Below are 23,829 nucleotides of genomic sequence, written 5' to 3'. Positions count from 1 at the left end.
ACTTTATTCATTATAACAAGTTTATCTCAATTCACTGACAGACAAAGTGGAAGGTTGTCTCTACACATAGACCAGTTTTTTGGAAATAAGGTCATTTCCTTTTATTGAAATGCCACTGTCACATTGTGTATGTGGTCGACTGTTGAATGGTTTTGCTATGAACACAATATAAGATGTGTCTGTAAAGTGGGACTTCAAAGCGAAAGAAGAGTCAGTTGGTTCAGCTGTTGGTACAGTGGTCAGTTCACCATGTTGCATTTCTCTTTTTTGAATTCAGTTATTTAAAAAAATAAAATTAAAAAAAGCCTTCCTTCTCTTGAATAAACCTGAAGTAGGTTTCTTTTGACATACAGAGACAGCAGATAGAGTATACCAACCTCAAACGTTTTATCTTTATATGGATTTTTTTTTTCGATAATCATAAGTGTTTGACGATTTAACACATTTCTTAAGAGCAACTGTAAGTTTTTGCTGTCTTTTTCTAAAATGGATATACATTTTCAGACAGTGATTCTGAAGTTTGTGTTTCACCTCTTTTCTCATGATGCACATGCTTCTGATAATCGTCCAGTGAGATTAGGATTCTTATTTTGAGTTTATGGTTTCTTTAAGAGTGAGTTTCTGTGTTTTAGCACTTAGTACAGCTTTTTCTTCTTTTCCTTTGAGTCTTTACTCTTCTGTTTTACTCTGTTGCTGGTAGTATGTGAATGCCAGGGTAGTGTGTCCTATAGTTCCTCAGGAAGCAATGATGGCAGGAACTAGAGTGTGTGTTTGTGTGTGTTTGTACGTGTGTGTGTCAAAATGTGTCAAACCATAAACTAATAAAAATAAATAAATAAATAAATAATAATAATAATAATAAAAAGGTTATTCTCAATTAACCTTAATTAACCAAAATTAACGTAAACCTTTCCATTTTTTATTTTATTTTATTTTAAGTTATTACAGACGGGACAGACATGATTGGGGGTAGGAAGAAAGAAAGAAAGAGAGGGAAAGAAATACTGAGGGACAGAGGGACTCTCAATGTCTCAATGACACCCGTTGAGAGAAAAAAAAGAAAACATGCAACATATATATATATACACATACATATATATATATACACATTTTATTATTATTATTAACCTTTATTTAATCAGGAAAAGTCCCATTGAGATTAAAAACCTCTTTTGCAAGGGAGTCCTATACACACATACATATACACATACATATATATATGTATATATATATATATATATATATATATATATATGTATATATATATATATATATATATATATATATATATATATATATATATATATATATATATATATATAATGACGGCGAAACAACTAGTAGCTCAGTGTTCCAACATTCGAAAGAAGGGACTGCTCTCACAGCTAGAGATTGACGAGGTACAACACAAATGCTACGGCAAGGAGGAGTCAGAACGCCAGGTCAGGGGGGAGATATCATCACCCCCACCCGAGATTGGGTACATAGCCCCAAGTGCGATAGGAGAAGGATCGTTGAGTGCGAGAGGAACTGACCTGAAAAATAGGATCATGGCCAAGCTTGAAACCTGGATCCCCCGTAGCCGGTTACCAAGATTACGTGAAGTACCCTCAGAAGGTCTGCTAGATGATGTTAATGCAGCACTACGGGCAATACCTACAACCACGATTACCGACACTAAAAAGCTGATCTACAATACGGCAACAGTGATCAGTGAGATGCTTGGCTACAAGTTGAACAGCGACAAGGGGCAGTACCCTCCATGGAGAAGGAGGCTAGAGGGCAAGATCAAAGTAGCATGGAGGGAGGTTAGCCAACTAACGGAGTTGCAGAAAGGTGCAACAAATAAGGTGCCTAAGAAATTCAGCAAGCTGTCCATACCTGAGGCCTTGGAAACTGCCAAGCAAAGACTCACAGCCTTGGCCAGCCGCTTGAGGAGGTACACCAGAGAGATAGAAGGCAGGAGAATAAACCAGCTGTTCTCCACAGAACCAGCAAAGGTGTACTCTCAGTGGCAAGGGATCAATAAGAGAACAGCACCACCAAGGCTGGAGATGGAGCAATACTGGAAGAGCATATGGGAGAAGGATGCAACCCATAACGGCAATGCTCAGTGGCTAGAGGATCTGAGGGCAGACCACAGCGACCTCCCTGAACAGGGTCCAGTAACCATCACAGTGGCAGATATCCAAGAAAGGGTCTCCAGTATGAAGAGTTGGAAAGCACCAGGGCCCGACATGGTTCACGCCTACTGGCTGAAGAAGCTGACTGCACTCCACGAGCGTCTGGCAGCACAAATGAACCAGCTGCTAGTTAACGAGAGACACCCAGAATGGCTAACTGAAGGCCAGACGGTCCTGATCCCCAAGGACCCCAAGAAAGGACCGGTCCCCTCCAACTACCGACCAATAACCTGCCTCAGTACTACATGGAAGCTCCTGTCAGGCATCATATCGGCTAAGATCAACAGGCACATGGGTCAATACATGAGCGGGACACAGAAAGGAATTGGCAAGAATACCAGAGGCGCAAAACACCAGCTACTGGTAGACAGAACAGTCAGCCGAGACTGCAAGACCAGACTGACCAACATGTGCACTGCCTGGATTGATTACAAGAAGGCCTATGACTCAATGCCCCACAGCTGGATACTGGAATGCCTAGAATTGTACAAGATCAATGGGACCCTAAGAGCCTTCATCAGGAACTCAATGGGGATGTGGCGTACAACACTGGAGGCCAACTCCAAGCCCAGAGCACAAGTCACCATCAAGTGCGGGATCTACCAAGGAGATGCTCTGTCCCCACTGCTGTTCTGCATAGGCCTGAACCCCCTCAGTGAGATCATTAACAAGACTGGCTACAACAACTTAGACATTCACATTATTCACACTCTCATTACACATACATATAGGATCTTGGGGGTGGGCACAATCACGGAGTCCAATTTACCATCAGGGTGTATACCTCACCCCTGACGTCGTTGCCCACCTCTCAATTTTAAATACACTTAGTCATTGAGGGCTAGCAGGAGGGACTATGCGCTTACCTGCTGCTCCATGGCAGGTAGCTCCATGCCCTCCTGGGTTTTAATTGCACCTTAGAACACATATGCATCAACACTACAATGAGCGGGTGGAGGGAGGTTTGGAGTCTTCTCCCACCCCCATTCTCTGCGGCCTGCTGGAGCGGGAGGGCTAGTAGGAGGAGTTGGCCGTCCGGCTGCGGTCTGGGGTGTGGGGCCTCCCTGCTGCTGCGGAGTCGGGGTGGTCTGCCTCTCCCCACCGCAGGGAAAAGGGTAACACCACCTGGGTCTGGGTGCAATTCCCCCCTCCAGGGACAAGGGTACCTAGACCCGGTTTGTAGAGTACGCTTGGGGAGTGTGATTGTGTGTACAGCGTCTCTTTATGTCTGTCTCCACGTTGGTTGAGTGTGGAGTGAGTGCATATGAGAGCATGAGGGTGGGAATGGATGTTTGTGTCTGTGTGTGCCTGTATGTCTGTGTCTATATGTCAGGTTGGGTATCAGACGCCACCTCTCTGGGGACACCTCAGGCCCTCCAAGGTTTGGAGGCCTATCTCCACCCACCACCACTTCCCCTGCCGGTGGCGGACTCCCTCAGGTGTCGGTGTGTTGGTGGTTCTTTGTGTCTGGGGGTGGGCGTCCGGGTACACACCGGCTCACTCCTTGGCGGCCGCTATATATATATATATATATATATAACACCCAGCACGCCCCTGCGGGCGGTTTATCCTTCAAGCTCGGGTCCTCTACCAGAGGCCTGGGAGCTTGAGGGTCCTGCGCAGTATCTTAGCTGTTCCCAGGACTGCGCTCTTCTGGACAGAGATCTCCGATGTTGTTCCCGGGATCTGCTGGAGCCACTCGCCTAGCTTGGGAGTCACCGCACCTAGTGCTCCGATTGCCACGGGGACCACCGTTACCTTCGCCCTCCACATCCTCTCGAGCTCTTCTCTGAGCCCTTGGTATTTCTCCAGCTTCTCATATTCCTTCTTCCTGATATTGCTGTCATTGGGAACCGCTACATCGATCACTACGGCCGTCTTCTTCTGTTTATCTACCACCACTATGTCCGGTTGGTTAGCCACCACCATTTTGTCCGTCTGTATCTGGAAGTCCCACAGGATCTTAGCTCGGTCATTCTCCACCACCCTTGGGGGCATCTCCCATTTTGACCTCGGGACTTCCAGGTTATACTCGGCACAGATGTTCCTGTACACTATGCCGGCCACTTGGTTATGGCGTTCCATGTATGCCTTGCCTGCTAGCATCTTGCACCCTGCTGGTATGTGCTGGATTGTCTCTGGGGCATCTTTACACAGCCTGCACCTGGGGTCTTGCCTGGTGTGATAGACCCCAGCCTCTATGGATCTTGTGCTCAGAGCTTGTTCTTGTGCTGCCATGATTAGTGCCTCTGTGCTGTCTTTCAGTCCAGCTTTGTCCAGCCACTGGTAGGATTTCTGGATATCAGCCACCTCCTCTATCTGCCGGTGGTACATACCGTGCAGGGGCCTGTCCTTCCATGATGGTTCCTCGTCTCCCTCATCTTTCTTGGGTTTCTGCTGCCTGAGGTATTCACTGAGCACTCGGTCAGTTGGGGCCATCTTCCCAATGTATTCTTGGATGTTCGTTGTCTCATCCTGGACTGTGGTGCTGACACTCACCAGTCCCCGGCCCCCTTCCTTCCGCTTAGCGTACAGCCTCAGGGTGCTGGATTTGGGGTGAAACCGTCCATGCATGGTAAGGAGCTTTCTTGTCTTTATGTCAGTGGCTTCTATCTCCTCCTTTGGCCAGCCTATTACCCCAGCAGGGTACCTGATCACGGGCAGGGTGTACGTGTTGATGGCCGGGATCTTGTTCTTACCATTCAGCTGACTCCTCAGGACTTGCCTGACCCTCTGCAGGTACTTGGTGGTTGCAGCTTTTCTAGCGGCCTCTTCATGGTTCCCTTTCGCCTGTGGGATCCCCAAGTACTTGTAACTGTCCTCTATGTCTGCAATGTTGCCTTCTGGTAGTTCAATCCCCTCAGTTCTGACTACCTTCCCTCTCTTTGTTACCATCCGACTACACTTCTCCAGTCCGAACGACATTCCAATGTCATTGCTGTATAGCCTGGTAGTGTGGATCAGTGAATCGATGTCTCGTTCACTCTTGGCATACAGCTTGATGTCATCCATGTACAGGAGGTGGCTGACAACTGCTCCGTTCCGTAGTTGGTATCCGTAGCCAGTCTTGTTAATGATCTCACTGAGGGGGTTCAGGCCTATGCAGAACAGCAGTGGGGACAGTGCATCTCCTTGGTAGATCCCGCACTTGATGGTGACTTGTGCTATGGGCTTGGAGTTGGCCTCCAGTGTTGTACGCCACATCCCCATTGAGTTCCTGATGACGGCTCTTAGGGTCCCATTGATCTTGTACAATTCTAGGCATTCCAGTATCCAGCTGTGGGGCATTGAGTCATAGGCCTTCTTGTAATCAATCCAGGCAGTGCACATGTTGGTCAGTCTGGTCTTGCAGTCTCGGCTGATTGTTCTGTCTACCAGTAGCTGGTGTTTTGCGCCTCTGGTGTTCTTGCCAATTCCCTTCTGTGTCTCACTCATGTATTGACCCATGTGCCTGTTGATCTTAGCCGATATGATGCCTGACAGGAGCTTCCATGTAGTACTGAGGCAGGTTATTGGAGGGGACCGGTCCCTTCTTGGGGTCCTTGGGGATCAGGACCGTCCGACCTTCAATTAGCCATTCCGGGTGTCTCTCGTTAACTAGCAGCTGATTCATTTGTGCTGCCAGACGCTCGTGGAGTGCAGTCAGCTTCTTCAGCCAGTAGGTGTGAACCATGTCGGGCCCTTGTGCTGTCCAATTCTTCATACTGGAGACTAGGGATGGGTATTGATAAGATTTTCACGATTCCGATTCCATTTTCGATTCTGTTTAACGATTCGATTCTTTATCGATTCTCTTATCGATTCTTATTTTTAAAAAAGGAGAACACTAAGGTCGATTAGCTTAGAACTTTGTTTTATATCTTCTCTTTGAACAAGATAGAAATTTAGGAGTAACATGGCCTTACAAACCAAACAGTGAGATCTTAAGAGATCCACAGCCTCCGGCTCTTCAATGGGGTGTCACAGGGTCCCCAGGAAAAAAAAATGTAAATGTAAAATAATAAAATAAATATTCTTCTGTAGCAATAACAAAGTATAACATAAATTATTCTGTAACAATTACACAAGAATATCCAGTAATGTCCCTGTCTACAATTAAACACATTCAATTACCGCAAATCGGGGAATCTGCTGTGGCAAATGGGTGCAAGCCTTTTACCACAAACTTAGTCACTGCTCTGTGACATTCATCTATCCTGGCCTAAAAGGAGACGCTACCGGTAGACTGCAGCGAGAACTCCCAGCATCTGAGCCAGCCAGACTCTTTCTGTCTCTCTCATCATGGTCACCTAAATGCACAGTAATGGCAGGTTTTGTAATAAGGCAGATCGCGCTAACATAATATGCACTGTTAGTTGATTATTTACCTGCCGCATTAACCGGAGAGGACGTGCAAACGTTACCGCTGCTGCTGGGTTGAGATTCACGAGTCCGGAGCAGAATTAAAAACATGACATTCATTATCTACTTTGCAAGTATTGCAAGTTGCCCGGTTGTCATCCGTTCTCGTAAAGTATAATCAAACTTTTGAGCGTTTGAGCCGCTTCGGCGCCGTGTTTCCTGCCAGGTAAATGACGCTCCGCAATGTGGTGACGTCATTCGGGGCGACTGGAATCGATAAGGGAATCGTTTGCAAAAATGGCAAACAATTCCAAGGAATTGAAACAGTGGGAACCGGTTCTCAACAAGAACCGGTTTTCGATACCCATCCCTACTGGAGACCCTTTCTTGGATATCTGCCACTGTGATGGTTACTGGACCCTGTTCAGGGAGGTTGCTGTGGTCTGCCCTCAGATCCACTAGCCACTGAGCATTGCCGTTATGGGTTGCGTCCTTCTCCCATATGCTCTCCCAGTATTGCTCCGTCTCCAGGCTTGGTGGTGCTGCATATATATACATATATATAAAGAAGAGTGTTAGAGAGTTATCTCTGGGATGTTGGGATGATGGCTCCCTCAGGACTTAAACTCCGGTCAGAGAGTGGGGCACAATGGAAGTTAACAGCAGCTCAACAGTACAGCAGTAGGCATACTTAACGAATGTGGGAGGGGTGGACAGACGTGTGGTTCTGAATAACAAGAAACAAGGAGAAACAATTTTCACATGTAAATATAACAATCGTCACTTCCCAACATCATGCCAATATAATGAACTGTAACACAAATAATCAGCTGAATGCTCTGGCATAAGAAAGTCCCACAATCCCATTTGAACAGGCAGGAAACAAGAATATCTGCATATCTCAGGCAACAGAAATGACCTAATGCCCCCAAATTAGGAAAGGTCCGCAATTATGTGGTCTTTAGTGCCCTCTAGTGGCTAAATAACCCAACTGCGGTGCACAGATCCAACCCGCAACAAATGCTACGGTGGTAAGTCACATGCATCTACCAATCTCGATAAATCTCCTAGCATAAACCTCCTGTAATTAACGTCAAAGTACAACCCGTGCTATAAGTGGAAATGGACTCGTAGAACTAGAGGGATTTTGACTCACATTTGCACAGGAACGCACACGGCTGGAGATCGCTATTCCCCCGCACTCATGGAGAAAAACATGCCTAATGCTCCTCCGACTTGTGATATGGCAGCACCGTCGTAAAAGCATGTGACGTCATCACCGCAGCAAACAGTAAGAACAAAGTGGAACTTATCGGCAGAAATTAACATTGCACTTATAGCGATGCGATTGAAATATAAGGAGACTTTCGGACAAAGTGACTGCTCTCACAGCTAGAGATTGACGAGGTACAACATAAATGCTACGGCAAGGGGGAGCCAGCAAGTCCTGAGGAGTCAGCTGAACGGTAAGAACAAGATCCGGGCCATCAACACCTACACCCTGCCCGTGATCAGGTACCCTGCTGGGGTAATAGGCTGGCCAAAGGAGGAGGTAGAAGCCACTGACATCAAGACAAGAAAGCTCCTTACCATGCATGGAGGGTTTCACCCCAAGTCCAGCACCCTGAGGCTGTACGCTAAGCGGAAGGAAGGGGGCCGGGGACTGGTGAGTGTCAGCACCACAGTCCAGGATGAGACAACGAACATCCAAGAATACATTGGGAAGATGGCCCCAACTGACCGAGTGCTCAGTGAATACCTCAGGCAGCAGAAACCCAAGAAAGATGAGGGAGACAAGGAACCATCATGGAAGGACAGGCCCCTGTACGGTATGTACCACCGGCAGATAGAGGAGGTGGCTGATATCCAGAAATCCTACCAGTGGCTGGACAAAGCTGGACTGAAAGACAGCACAGAGGCACTAATCATGGCAGCACAAGAACAAGCTCTGAGTACAAGATCCATAGAGGCTGGGGTCTATCACACCAGGCAAGACCCCATGTGCAGGCTGTGTAAAGATGCCACTGGAACAATCCAGCACATACCAGCAGGGTGCAAGATGCTAGCAGGCAAGGCATACATGGAACGCCATAACCAAGTGGCCGGCATAGTGTACAGGAACATCTGTGCCGAGTATAACCTGGAAGTCCCGAGGTCAAAATGGGAGATGCCCCCAAGGGTGGTGGAGAATGACCGAGCTAAGATCCTGTGGGACTTCCAGATACAGACGGACAAAATGGTGGTGGCTAACCAACCGGACATAGTGGTGGTAGATAAACAGAAGAAGACGGCCGTAGTGATCGATGTAGCGGTTCCCAATGACAGCAATATCAGGAAGAAGGAACACGAGAAGCTGGAGAAATACCAAGGGCTCAGAGAAGAGCTCGAGAGGATGTGGAGGGTGAAGGTAACGGTGGTCCCCGTGGTAATCGGAGCACTAGGTGCGGTGACTCCCAAGCTAGGCGAGTGGCTCCAGCAGATCCCGGGAACAACATCGGAGATCTCTGTCCAGAAGAGCGCAGTCCTGGGAACAGCTAAGATACTGCGCAGGACCCTCAAGCTCCCAGGCCTCTGGTAGAGGACCCGAGCTTGAAGGATAAACCGCCTACAGGGGCGAGTTGGGAATTTATATATATATATGCTGGAACATGCAGAAAATAGGTTTAAATGTTTAACACATTTCTTCAAGTCAAAGACTGTTGCATATAATTTAATTTCTGATTAATGTACATGTACATAAAATAAAAGATTAAAAGTAATAAAACAAATTTTAAAAAGTGACTTTTTCCTATTTTATATGGTGAATTATGCATAAAAAATAGAATTGGGATGAAAGCTCTACTGCTTTATTACGTATTCAGCGTGTGTATCATATTTTTTTAAAGTAACTAAGTAATAAAGTAACTAATTATTTTTGAAAATAAGTAATCAATAAAGTAACAGAATTATTTTCTTGGAGAAGTAATCAGTAATTATAAACTAATTACTTTTTTTCAAGTAACTTGACCAATGCTGGTCCCTTGCAGTAGTAGTACTAGTATTGTGCAATAAACGTGCACGCAGGCTTGAAAAACCATCACTCTTCTGGCTTTCAAATGATGAAAATATATTACATGCGCATCATCCCTCCCACACAGCTCTTTCGCATGGATCAGGTGAAATACCTGACTACTCACTCTTTCATATGTCAAAGTAAGAGCCTGTCTCTCCTAAATTGCTTTATTGATAAGCAGTTTTAGTCATTTGTAAACGGTAGTGCCACCTCTATTTAAAAGTGCTTTATCTGTGGATCAGAGAGGGGCCCCAGCTCGGCACACCCTCATTATATGTTTAGGTGCACCAGCTCTGTCCAGCATCCTCCCCTAATACTTGATCCAACTCATCACCTGAGTGTCTAGAACATATGGCTGAAGATCTGATGCTAGAATTACAAAATCGATCATCAACCTGCAGCACATGCCATATTCAAACATGGTGTTTGTTATGGTAACCTTGGCTTTGGAGTCCAGTAACAGAACACCACTTAGGCTCACATCGGGGAGACAGTTTCTCCCAATCACGCCCCTCCAGGTGTCAATGTCATTGAATATATAAACAAACAAACACACACACACAGGTTCCTCCCTCTACTGTGGGCTCAGAGCAGTGGCGGACGATGAAGGCGGATTCAGACCACAGGAACAGCTGGATAAACTGTGGAAGTGAAGACTTCCTGTGTTTGTGCTCATTTTAATCTTTGTGTCTGTGGTGGGTGTGACTGATGCCCAAGAGGCACCGCACGGGCATTAAATGACCTGCGGATGTGCAAACCTCTAAAATCAGTCTGACAGGAACACAGCACTCACTGATGGTAAGCTTAGATAGTTCCTGAATTTATATTTAATCTATATTTAGCGCTAACAAAAGTGGTTTGTTTAGTTTCAGGTCTTTGCTTTTACAGTGTTTTTTTTTCTGTTTTGTTTGTTTTATATCATTAAAATATTTCCTCTGTTATTTAATGATTTTATTGGTCCTGATATGAATTTCTAACAAACTTCTTCTGTAGTTCCTGGGAGCTCATATTTCTATGGGAGCTTTAAAGATTTATGCAATCTGTTTAGTGACTTAATTTATTTATGGGGATGTGATTTAAATATAACTCACATTGGGCAGTGCTTAGATTCATTTATTTTGGAAATGTGACTTTTTGTAGAAAACAAAACCAAAAACCTCAGCCCAGTTTAGAACACACACATTAAGCTGATATTTGTATTTAATCTGAGTATGAATACAAGAAAACCAAAATATGTGGAGGAGCATGGTAGTGTTTTCTGTTGACTTTAAAGTGTGTTTGTTACTCACGTCAAACATTACTGCAGAAGCAGAGCTGGTCTTCATATCCTGCTGTGTAGACCATGACGGAATCGCAGGGTGGACTCTCACCACTGGTAAGTTGCAACACTGGGTACGGCACCCTGAGCTTTTCTGACACATATAGCACCAGTGAATCAAACTAAAATGACAGGTTGAGTAAGAAAAACTGCAGGGGTTGATATCCTGATGGTAAAAGTACTTATCTGTTGGCCCAGAAACTAATCCAAAATGTGAGCATTTAGATGTTGTATGGTCATGACTAATAAAATGTTTTAGGCTTAACTTTGGTGATCGTGTCTTCAGAGATCCACAGTCTCAGATTATGAGAACATTTAATTTGTGCAGGACTGGGTATAATTTGGTATAATTGTATCTATACTGAGGGAATTCATACTGTTAAATATTTGAGTAGAGACAACTATTCTAGTTTTGGTCAGGTACATGTGTACCATGAAATGTACATAAAACAGTGCAGACTTACAACTTTAATTCTGTGGGTTGGACAGAAAGCTGCATAAAAATGTAAACTAAAGCATTTTTGTTAAAACAATCCTTTTATTTCAGGGGTTCAAAATTAATTGGACAAATTAAATAACTGAAAATAAAATGTTCATTTCGACTACTTAATTGAAAACAGTTTGCTGGCAATGACAGCTTGAAGTCTTGAATTCATGGATGTCACCAGATACTGAGTTTCGTCTTTTTAAATGCTCTGCCAGACCTTTACTGGAGGAGCATTTAAGTTGTTGCTTTATTTGGGCCTTTCTGTCTGGAGTTTAGTGTTCAGCAAGTGAAATGCCCTACTGGGTTAAGATCAGGTGACTGACTTGGACATTCAGAAATATTCCACTTCTTTGCTTTAATAAACTCCTGGATTGCATTGACTTCATGTTTTGGGTCATTGTCCATCTGTATGATGAAACTTAACTGGGTTTGAGCAGACAGTATGTCTCCGAATGCCTCACAATTCATGCGGCAGCTTCTGTCCTGTGTCACATTTGTTTTGGATAATGAGCTGTTCCACACCATAGTTTTTTTCTTGGCATCAATCTGCTAGAGGTTGATCTTGATTTTATCTGTCCAAAGAATGTTTTTCCCAAATTGCGCTGGCTTCCTTTTTTTTTTTTTTTTTTTAGAGAGAATCCATTCTAGCCTTTTTATTCTTGAAGCTTATGTGTGGCTTGTACCTTGCAGTGAACCCTCTTTCAATCAATGTTGTCTTCATGGTAAACTTGGATATTGATACTCCTACCTCTTTGAGAGTGTTTCTCACTTGGTTGGCTGTCTTCACCATGGAAATGATTCTGCGATCGTCCACCACTGTTGTCTTCCCTGTCCAGGTGTTTAATGTGTTGCTGAGTTCACCAGTGTTTTCTTTCTTTCTGAGGATGTACCAAACTGTAGATTTTGCCACTCCTAATATTGTAGCAATTTCTTTGATGGGTCTTTTCTGTTTTTGCAACTTAAATGATGGCTTATTTCACCTGCATGGAGAGCTCCTTTGACTGCATGTTGTCTGTTTACGACAAAAATATTTCAATGAAAGCACCATACCTCAAATCAACTCCAGGCCTTTTATCTGCTTCACCGATAATGACATAATGAAGGAATTGCCCACACCTACCCATTAAAATACCTTTTGAGTCATTTGTCCAATTAACTTTGGACCCTTTATAACAGAGTACAAAGTAATTTTTAAGATATCAGGGCCCACTGTTTTGTTTTGTTTTTTAAGGTCCTGTGATTTGCACCTAACCCAGCCCTTTTCTAAAGACCAATTTGACGGCATAGTTCCTGATATTACAAGGACATTCAAACCCCTGTACCACAACAAAGTCATTCACGGAGCGATAAATCAGGAAAAATACATCAGTAAAACTGACAGCAAAAGATAAAAAAGGAAAGGCAATCTTCATGTGAAAAATGATCCTCTTCTAGAACTGCTACACTTTGCAAAGCCATACGGCTTTAATAGTAGCTTTTAATTGTGCACTCTGGTCCTGACAGGTCAACAGGATTCATGTAAATTAGCTTTTGTGAACTGATGTAATCCACTGTTTCTCTCTCTGTCCCAACAGGATTTACAGGGTTATAAGTGGGTGAGTTGGCGAGTGTGGTTGTGTCGTCTGGGTTTCGTGCTCTCCCTGGGTCTCCTGTGGATTGCATTTTACTGGTGGCCACGGTTTGCTGTCCTTGTCCGCTGCAGTTCCTGCCCTCCAGCTTTGGCAGATGTTCTAATATTAAAAGTGAGGACACCCAGAATTTTCACAGACACTGGATTTTTTTTTTTTTTTACAAATTTTAATTTACCTGCTTACAATTTTATTCCACATTATTCCTCCATGTGCTAACATGCAAAAGAAGGTTTACCATCTATGCTTTGTTACTTTCACATTCATTTAACATGAAATCAGATCAATCCATTCAATTCAGTTTTGTTTTATATAGAACCAAATATAAAAATTTACTCAAGACAGGTGAAGACCCTACAATAATACAATTAAAACCCCAACAATCATATAACCTTCTATGAGCAAGCACTTTATGACACTGGGAAGAAAAAACTTCCTTTTACCAGGAAGAAAGCTCCAGCAGAGCCAGGTTCAGGGAGGGGCGGCTATCTGTCTGATCCTACTCTAGGAACCACAAGTTTGTGATGTAATGGGGTGAAATGGTATTATAAGGTCATTAAGATAAGATGGGGCCTGATTTTTTTAAGACTTTGTATGTGAGGAGCAGGATTTTAAATTTCTTTCATTTAAAGCTCTCAATTAAATGTCCTCTCTGTTATAGTTCTGCCACTTGCTTTGTTTTTTATGGTTGTTTTGATCCCACATCATACGTGAACATGTTCTGACATGGAAAATTGGAATATATAGAGTAAATTTGCACAGGGAATTTTAAACCTTGACAGTTGCTTTTAGTTTTTCTTCTTGACCACATTGTAGATTGAGCTGTATGTTCAAAAAAACAACAACAACATTCTTTTGTAGTTTCCAAGAACACAAAACCTTTATCAAAATAATTTATGTTTAAAAAAATATATATGTTTTTTTCCCAGGACTCTTCTGGCCAGCAGTCTGTGGTGGAGGTCCTCACTGAGGAGGTAGAGGAGGGCAGGTCAGCTCTGTCACCTGTAACCTGTCAGCTCTTACATATTTAGAAGAACACTGAAGTAAAACTATGTGTCTAGTATAGCTAACTTTGCTGATTCCTCACAGTTTGGAGCTGCTGGGAGAGCTAGAGGAGCCAGACTGCAGAGATACTGTTCATCTGTACACGGGGGAGGTAATGTGAGCTGTCTTTAGTAAATTATTTTCTGCTGACTGATTTCTGTCAAGCCTGTGGAAAAAGTGAGCTTTACTTGTTTACAGAAAACGCTGCTGCGGTACTACCTGTTTGAAGAGCTGCGATACATCTGGGTGGAGAGGAAGGGTGCTTTCTGTCGTGTTAGGTACTGGAAAAAGAAAAAAAACTGTGAGATTTAACTGTTAAATTCAAAAGGAGAAAATACCTCAGAGCCCACTGACATATTACTACAATTTCTCATCTCCGGTCTTAGTTCTCTTCATGAAGACTGGACCTGCAGTAAACTGTATGACTTCCAAAGCGGACTGAGTCCTCAGGAGCAGAGCTCAAGGTAGGAGAGGATATATGAATGGAGAAATGATCAGATTGTTTTTAATCCAACAGGATGACTGTAATTACTTATATGACTTTTTCAGGAGAAGCATATATGGAGCCAACCTCATCAATGTACCAGTAAAGCCTTGGATAAGGTTGTTGTTTGAGGAGGTGGGATTATAATGACATTATTATTATATTTCTATTACTATTATTATGTACATGTATTTTTTAAATCACAGTGCTTCTAAATATTTGAAGTATTAATGTCAAGGGCCGAAAGGCCAGTATGTGGGAGCTGAACCAAAAAGCAGACTCAAGGGACAATAAGACTGAGAATTTAACAAAGCTTTATTGAACACAGCAGTGGAAACGTAGAAGTGCAGTGTGGGTCTCTGGTGTGCAAACACTTAATTTATAGAAATGTCACATGACCTCTTAAACTATTTCTATCTTTTTCTGTTTTCGTAGATCCTCAACCCATTCTATGTGTTCCAGCTGTTTGGCATTGTCCTTTGGATAAGTGATAACTATTATTATTATGCCACAGTGGTCCTTGTACTCTCTGCCGGCTCCATTGTTTACTCACTTTATGAGACCCGCAGAGTGAGCATGTCATGTGACACAGTATTAAATTACAGTTTATTTGGTTTGTCTTTGAAAATGAATGTTAATAATTAATTACAGTTCTTCTTTTTCTTTTTTTTTTACATTACTTCAAAGCAATCTATCACTTTGCATAACATGGCCAGGTTGGTCACAGACGTCACGATCCGCAGAAAGTCAGGAGGTGAGTTTTAAGTGCATTCATACATCCATCACTACTATTCACAGCTACTGATGACACAGATAGAGGGGTAGGGCTGTGCGATATGACCAAGAGCTCATAATCCGAGATAAGACATTTCTCATCCCGATAACAAAATATATTGCAAAAAATGTACATTTTCTGTAAATTCTTTGGTTCTTGGGCAGCCCGACTTGCGTGAAGTGTTTTCAGCTGGACATCTTTTACCTGGAGTCGAGTGTTTTCACCGATGCATGACACTATACACTTTAGATATAAGTAGTAACGGCTGCCATTTTCTTTGTGAGTATTTACTATATGGCTCGCTGCGGGTAAAAGCCTGTTCAAACCTTTGAGTCTAAACTTTATTTTGAGCACCTGATGGGTTTTTTTGCTTTTCATGCATAAACATTCTCATGATGTTTGTATTTTGTATTGTATTTGTATGCATGTTTCTATGTATTTTGTCATCATTTTATTTATTTTGAAAAATCTGAACAGGATCTTCAACTTTATCGTGAAAGGTTTATGTGGACTATTAATTATTATGTTAATTAATTATTCATGACCGCATGTAACTAGAACTGTGTAATAACTTGGTCAGTTTCAGTCCATCACATAAAATCATTTGGTTCACAGCACCTACATCCAATGTGACCATATTTCTTTCCAAGTCCAACAAAAGCTTTCTGTACTACCTTAAACGTGTACGGCACATTCGGACTGGGGCCTTCGTCCCCGAGGTGATCTCCTACCACGGACCTATCGCCTAGTGAAGCTCACTCCAGGCACCCTGCTCATGCCATATCATATCATGGTGGTGGACAATACCTTCAGCTCATCCTTGAAACACCCACAACCGTTTCCTGAAAATGCCGTCATACCCAAATACGGGCATGTTTTTAACACCATCCTACTCAGTGGAATTTTCCACTGCCGTGCAGCTATCCTATACATATAACCCAGATAGGATAGGATAGGATAAAAGACATTTAAGCCTAATCAAGTCGAATTATAAACACCACCTATTGTGCTACAATTTCTTAGTCTAAAAACTCCCAAATTACAATCGAAAATATACAGGACACTCTCCAAAATAGATGAATCATTATCCCTTCCTATTGCAAAATGCGAGGAGGATCTATCAGTCAGCTTAGACCAAAATGTTCTGTCCATCAGTTCAGAGGTTTTGGTGCCAGATATGTGATATATCAGCTATAGCTTTAAGTCATCCATTTTAGTGAGGATAGAAATGTAGATTGACTCCCTCTTCACTAAAATATACTGTTACGGTGTCCACGTCAGTCCAGATGCTTCACCAATCAGTCATTCTGTCTCCCACTCCCGTCTGCCTTCAGTCATAAATAAGACCCTGAGATACTTGAGCTCTTCCACATGGATCAGCAACTCATCCCCAATCCATGGTCTCAGACTTCGAAGTACTAATTTTCATCCCAGTCCCTTCGTCCTTGGATGGAAACTGCCCCACTGCAAGTTTTTCTCTACTTGGCCAAAAAAAGCCAGGCTACCTTTATCTGTTTGTTGTTTTCTGTATTAAACCCATAAATGTAATTATATATAGTTATTCTGAGTTCTATGTTTTCCCAGCAAAGGAATGTGTGAGTTCGATAGACCTGGTCCCCGGTGACTGTCTCATCATCCCACAGAAAGGTCTGCTGCTTCCATGTGATGCTGTGCTGCTGGTTGGGGAGTGCCTTGTTGATGAGAGCATGCTCACAGGTACATAGTACACCTCAAAAGGAAAACCAGAAAGAGTTTATTGCTGCCCTAACGGAATAATAACTCACTACAAATGGGTCAAGGTCAAGGTCAAATTTATTTATATAGCACATTTCAAACAGCTGATGCTGCACAAAGTGCTTAACAATATAAAAATTAAATTAAAACAATAACTAAAACTAATTCAAATAAGACCAAAATGCTTGGGTCATAGTGTGTTAAAAGCCAGGGCATAGAAATGTGTCTTTAGTAATGATTTAGATTGCTCAAGTGTTTATGAAGATCTAATATTTAAGGGGAGACTATTCCAAAGTCTGGGACCTGCCACAGAGAAGGATCTATCACCACGGGTCAAAGCAGCAAAAGCAAGTCAGTCTGAAAATGTAAGGAGAAGAAAGCACAGATATTTGCTGAAAAATGTAGGGAGTGAGAGTAAAAAGTAGTCAGAAAAAAACTACTCAAGTAAGGCAGACAGAGTTAAACTGAAGTGAGTTTATTGTCTGTTGGTGGTAAAGAAGCCCACAAACCAAAAGGAACACTACAAAACTATAAGCTACTGAAACCTATAGTTAGAAAAAACACAATGGGAGGACAACATTTATATGCACACACAGAAGGGTAATCAGGAAAGTGGAGACAGCTGGGGAGAATGAGACAGAGCTGAACTAAATCACAGAGGACAAGACAAGGGAACCAAAACTTTCCAGGAGATTTTTTTTCTTCTTTCTCTTTTTAAGTGCCCTTTCTCACTGTCCCTCTCCCCTTCTGTTTTTCTTTTCCTTCCTCTTTCTTTCTCCCTTTCCTATCCCTCAGTCATGTCTGTCCCGTCTGTAACAACTGAAAATAAAATAAAATAAATAATAACAACAAAGGTCGATCAAATGGACCAATACGGCAATGCCACGATGATCCATTTGGCAAAGTAAATCCATTGGGTATCCTTGTTGGTCTTCAGACAACAATTCTGACGGCTAAAGAACCAAATGGGACAGGCCAAAAAAAAATGTTACCCTCATATATCAAATTGTTTTCAATATACCCTATTTTCCACACTATAAGGCACTGTTGAAATCCTTTAATTTTCTCAAAAATCGACAGTGTGCCTTATGTATAAATTCTGGTTTTGCTTACTGACCTCGAACCAATTTTATGTGGTACACGCCGCTCAAAGATCTGTCAAAAATGTTTTAGTACGACTTTGGTAAGCTACAAAGCTGCTCCACTTGATGGATTGTCGAAGCATTATGGCTACCATAGTCAGGAGCCTCGCAGAGTAATCTGGGTCCAAAGCTCCTTCCCCATTCAGGTCCCAAAGTCAAACGATCACTGCGGCATCATAACTGAGAGTTAAAAGCTGTCTTTCATCTTTATTTAAAATGATTTGCTGCTTTACCAGGTGTAACAAATTAAGTTTAACATCCAGGCATCCATGTCAAGAACCATAGTTCTAGCACGCAAGCTGGACCCAGAAGCAAACACAATACGCCTGGATGCACGCAGAATAACACGCAGTGTTAATGTTAGAACCAAGGGACCGGGAGATAACAACTCGGAAACTCCGTTATCGGGACCGTGGGAGGCTGCAACACAAAAGGGAAGGGAGTTACTGGGGACCAGGGAGATAACAGCATACAACGGGGTAGAGCTATTTATCTTACAATCAGGGCTGGGCTGTGGGAACTGGATGGAGGGGTGAGGGTCTGCGGGAGAGGGCTCCAGGAAGACGGAGAAGATGATTACTGGTGGCTAATCTGAGCTCCAGGCGGGCAGGAGGACGGGCAGGTGTAGACTCAAACACTCCGAACGACAACCTGAGCACACAGTAAAAGGATTAACATAGTTCAAAAGAAACCAGAAATTCCACATCCACCTTCACGTGGGGGCCAAGTTACCGCTGAATGGTGACTAACGGACTGGCGTGGAGCAGCCGGCCGTGCGGGGTTAAATAGTCCTCCTGATGAACGCCCGTAGGCGTGGGCATCCCCTCTGCTCCTCAGACACCAGGCCATGGACCATGACAATCCATGAAAACAGTATTTATTAAATTTATTGGAGTTAGAAGTTAGCAGGAAGTTAGCTTGTTAGTTTCCACCTAAACATGATATACCATGTTCTGAGATAGAGTGACCCTAAGTACATAAGCTGATAAAAATTATCAAAATTTGAAAGAAATCAAAAAACAAAACGCTGTATTGGGTGAGTTTCCCGGCCTGTCAGTATGCTAACCTCTTCCAGTTAATTTCAAATTTTCCTTTGAATAATTTTTTAATAGAAGTTATTTTGTTATCTCTGCCCAGGTGAAAGTGTCCCAGAGCTGAAAACTCCACTGCAGGCAGGTGACAGGCAGTACAGGTCAGACACAGAGCACAGACACACCCTGTTCTCTGGTACTAAGATCATTCAGGCCAAATGCGGGAAGTCGGGAGATGATGGTGCTGTTGCTGTTGTCACAAACACTGGTAAGGAGAGTAACTGATGAGCTCAGTGCCTCTAAGCACAGATATTACTGAGTGGTCAAGGTACCCTTAGTCAAGTCATGTCAAAAACTTCCTGTTACCCTTTTTTTTTTAATCTAGTGTGTGGTTACCTGTGTTGACATCATCATTAAAGATTAGTGTTTGCAGAATAAATAAGAATAAAACATCTGTCCTAACATCGGAGGACTGGGTCCTCCCACAGTTTTACTCCTGTTCTTACTGTATTCTTACACATATCCTAATAATTATGCATAACATTTAATAAAAGAAATCTCAAGTTTCTACTTATAAAAGGAAAGATATGTTTTTCAGTTGTGATTAAAAACCTGATGTTACCTGGAGGTTCAGTAGTTAGTGCCATCGCCTCATGAAGATGACACTTGTTATTCTGCTTGTGTCTGTGTGGCTTCCTACCAAAGTCCAAACAGATGTTATGTTAAAATGGAATTGTTCTTTCAGTTTAACACTTAGATAATCCAAGTCTGAGAAACTGATTGTTAAAATAACAAAATGTCTAAGCCACCCTACAGTTTCTGTATGTTCACCAATTTTCTTCCACAGGGTTTTTTACAGCCAAAGGTCACCTAGTCAGCTCCATTCTGCACCCTCAGCCAATCAACTTCCGCTTTCACCAAGATGCTTTCAAATTTCTACTCCTGCTGGGCATTGTTGGTAAGAAAAAAGGCAACTTGACAGATTTTGAACCTTTAAACCATTAAAAGTTGCTCCAACATCTCCAACATCATCTTTCTGCAGCTCTCTGTGGCTCTATTTACATTTTTGTGGCCCTCTACAAACAGAATGTAAGTGCCGGTTTTAATTTAGACAGTGTATTTTATGTCCTGTTATATCTTCTCATCTTGCCTCTGTCATCCCCCCAAGACCCCATCCCCACAAAGACTATGTCTGCTCCAAGATTGGTTGATTGATTATTGGATCAACCACAACCACAGATTTTAATCCAATTCAGTTCAATTCTATTTAATTTATATAGTGCCAAGTCATACTGGTAGGTCCCTCAATGTGCTTTTGATTGCAAGATAAAGACCCTAAAATAATACAGAGAAAACTCAGAAAGAAGTCCTAGACAGAGTTATAATTCACTTTTAAGCGTGATATTTACCTAAACCCATGAGTAATCTGTGGTTTGATGTGTCTAGGCAACCTGGCAGGAGCTGATTGTTAGGACCTTGGATATTGTGACCATTGCAGTGCCACCTGCCCTGCCTCTTGCCATGACTGCTGGCGCTATCTATGCCCAGAAAAGGTTGAAGAAACAGGGTATATACTGCATCGATCCACCACGCATCAACGTCTGTGGGAAGGTCTCTCTCTTCTGCTTTGACAAGGTCAGGAGGGAATATGCTACCAGAAGCTCAGTGTGCATGTGGAGATGAGTTACAGTTCCTTTACATGTAAGTATTTCTTTTAATGAGAGTTCATTTGATTTCCCAGACCGGAACTCTGACAGAGGGGGGTATGAATGTGGAAGGAGTGATTGAGGGAGGACCTGGTGGTTTCTCTGAGCTTGTCCATGACCCCAGCCTCCTCCTTCCAAAGCCCCTCCTGTTCAGCCTGGCCTGCTGTCACACTCTTACCCTGCTAGAAGGTCAGCCCCAAGGAGACCCTTTGGAGCTCAAAATGGTTGAGTCCACTGGTTGGGTATGAATGAATAGATATTTTAATTAACTAATTCCAAGGCATTTCATTTTGCATGTCTGTCATTTCATTACTTTTGATGTGGTTTTTTTAAGGCAATTAAGTTCAGTTCAGTTGTGTATAGTGCCAAATCACAGCAACAATTGCTTCAATGTGCTTGGTTAGGTTAGCTTAGATTAGTTTTGATCAGTATATTTTTTTGTAACTTTCTAGACTCTCCATGAGCCTGAGGGAGATGGGAATGTGGTGCCTGCAACATTTGGAAGGCACAAAGTTTTGGCATTGATGAGACCTCCAACTCAGTCTCTCCAAAATCGAGAAATAGTGAGTCTTGCTATCATTATTCGTATAATGAGTTCATGTTTTTGTAGAATGAGTAATCTCTTTTTAAGTCTGCTTTCTGGAGCTATGCATTTATTGTTCGCTTTCATGTTGCTCTCAGTCTGCAGTTGCGCTTGTGCAAAGGTTTCCCTTTTCCTCTGGCCTGCAGAGGATGAGTGTAGTGACTGTGGCACATGGATGGGACTCAGCTCTCGCTTTCATGAAAGGATCACCAGAGATGGTGATAAGCCTCTGTCGGCCTGAAACAGGTTTGGTCACAAATTCTATATAATAATGTGCAAACGTCCTGATCCAGACTTTCATATAATTTTTAAGTTGTTCTTCACCAATATCCCAAAAGCTTGATTCTGTTCATCTGGACGCAGCATTTTCAATGGGAGAAACCTTCAGCATTAAAAGAGTGTCCACTGGCCTGTAGGTGTTTATAAGATTGGGGAAACCTGCAGTCAGCTGAGACTGAAGAAGTCACCTGGATGAGTGAAGAAACGTTTCTCTTACTGAAAATTCTAAATCCAGATGAACAGAATCAACTTTTGGGATTCACATACCTGGATGACTGAGCATGCATCAAGACACTCTTCACCATTAGTCTTCCAACTTTCTGAAGGTTTTTTAATCTGACCATTTTCAGATGACTGTTACAGTTTGTTAAGCCTCTGACCCATCATGCATAAATTAATTATAAAGTTTCTAACAAAGACAGTTTACATTACATAGTATGTTTCCACCAACAATATGATTTCCAAAGAGCTGTTATCTGAAACCTTGGCATATGTCAGCATGGTAAGTGATGTGTTCTTAAAAATCTGAAGAAATTGGACAAAAGAAGTGTGAAGTCTAAAAACATTATAGCAGCTGAAGAGCCATTTCCTTAAAAAAAGAGGAAACAATCCAGCAGCCCTGACACAGGACCTGAGAGATGATCTGGACCTTCACCTGATCATTCACTGTTCACTAAAGCTTATTCAGAGATGATCTCAGTGAAGGATGGCTGTCAGGAAGACATAATTAATGAAGGGAACCAGGAGGAAAGGCTGAGGTATGAAAATTCAATTCAGTTTTATTTATATAGCGCCAAATCACAACAAAAGTCGCCTCAAGGCGCTTCATAGATACAGACAAAAACCCAACAATCATATGATCCCCTATAAGCAAGCACTTTGGCGACAGTGGGAAGGAAAAACTCTCTTTTAACAGGAAGAAACCTCCGGCAGAACCAGGCTCAGGGAGGGGAGGGGCCATCAGCTGCGACTGGATGGGGTGAGAGAAGGAAGACAGGATAAAAGACATGCTGTTGAAGAGAGACAGAGGTTAATAACAGATATGATTCAGCGCAGAGAGGTCTATTAAGACATAGTGAGTGGAAAGGAAAAACTCAATGCATCATGGGAATCCCCGGCAGCCTACATCTATTGCAGCATAACTAAGGGAGGATTCAGGGTCACCTGGTCCAGCCCTAACTATATGCTTTAGCAAAAAGGAAAGTTTTAAGTCTAATCTTAAAAGTAGAGATAGTGTCTGTCTCCTGAATCCAAACTGGAAGCTGGTTCCACAGAAGAGGGGCCTGAAAACTGAAGGCTCTTCCTCCCATTCTACTTTTAAATACTCTAGGAACAACAAGTAGGCCTGCAGAGCAAGAGCGAAGTGCTCTAATAAGGTGATATGGTACTACAAGGTCATTAAGATAAGATGGGGCCTGATTATTTAAGACCTTGTATGTGAGGAGCAGGATTTTGAATTCAATTCTGGATTTAACAGGAAGCCAATGAAGGGAAGCCAAAACAGGAGAAATCTGCTCTCTCTTTCTAGTCCCTGTCAGGACTCTTGCTGCAGCATTTTGGATTAGCTGAAGGCTTTTCAGTGAGTTTTTTGGACATCCTGATAATAATGAATTACAGTAGTCCAGCCTGGAAGTAATAAATGCATGAACTAGTTTTTCAGCGTCACTCTGAGACAGGATATTTCTAATTTTAGAGATGTTGCGCAAATGGAAGAAAGCAGTCTTACATATTTGTTTAATATGTGCATTGAAGGACATATCCTGGTCAAAAATGACTCCAAGGTTCCTCACAGCGTTACTGGAGGCCAAGGTAATGCCATCCAGGGTAAGAATCTGGTTAGATACCATATTTCTAAGATTTTCAGGGCCGAGTACAATAACCTCAGTTTTATCTGAATTAAGAAGCAGAAAGTTAGCAGCCATCCAGGTCTTTATGTCTTTAAGACATTCCTGCAGTTTAACTAATTGGTGTGTGTTATCTGGCTTCATGGACAGATAGAGCTGGGTGTCATCTGCATAATGACACTAGTGATGTGTTGGTCG

The 23,829-nt window shown here is 42.6% G+C and overlaps 1 protein-coding gene across 1 annotated transcript in view; it reads left to right on the top strand.

Moving 5' to 3' along the window:
• LOC143419712 (polyamine-transporting ATPase 13A2-like) overlaps positions 1-23,829 on the top strand; it is a 43,296-nt gene that overhangs the window by 3,847 nt on the left and 15,620 nt on the right. Inside the window, exons 3-18 of the mRNA XM_076887079.1 lie at positions 12,956-13,123; positions 13,939-13,997; positions 14,099-14,165; positions 14,252-14,331; positions 14,440-14,517; positions 14,603-14,672; positions 14,973-15,107; positions 15,225-15,291; positions 16,897-17,028; positions 19,326-19,487; positions 20,067-20,177; positions 20,262-20,308; positions 20,666-20,854; positions 20,961-21,167; positions 21,378-21,488; positions 21,607-21,754. Coding sequence (XP_076743194.1) covers positions 12,956-13,123; positions 13,939-13,997; positions 14,099-14,165; positions 14,252-14,331; positions 14,440-14,517; positions 14,603-14,672; positions 14,973-15,107; positions 15,225-15,291; positions 16,897-17,028; positions 19,326-19,487; positions 20,067-20,177; positions 20,262-20,308; positions 20,666-20,854; positions 20,961-21,167; positions 21,378-21,488; positions 21,607-21,754 — 1,831 coding nt within the window. The remainder of the gene's footprint in view (positions 1-12,955; positions 13,124-13,938; positions 13,998-14,098; positions 14,166-14,251; positions 14,332-14,439; positions 14,518-14,602; positions 14,673-14,972; positions 15,108-15,224; positions 15,292-16,896; positions 17,029-19,325; positions 19,488-20,066; positions 20,178-20,261; positions 20,309-20,665; positions 20,855-20,960; positions 21,168-21,377; positions 21,489-21,606; positions 21,755-23,829) is intronic.

Source organism: Maylandia zebra, linkage group LG7 (genome assembly GCF_041146795.1).
Source record: "Maylandia zebra isolate NMK-2024a linkage group LG7, Mzebra_GT3a, whole genome shotgun sequence".
Taxonomy (NCBI): domain Eukaryota; kingdom Metazoa; phylum Chordata; class Actinopteri; order Cichliformes; family Cichlidae; genus Maylandia; species Maylandia zebra.
Note: the sequence above shows the minus strand (reverse complement) of the source record. Positions and strands in the feature narration are given on the sequence as shown.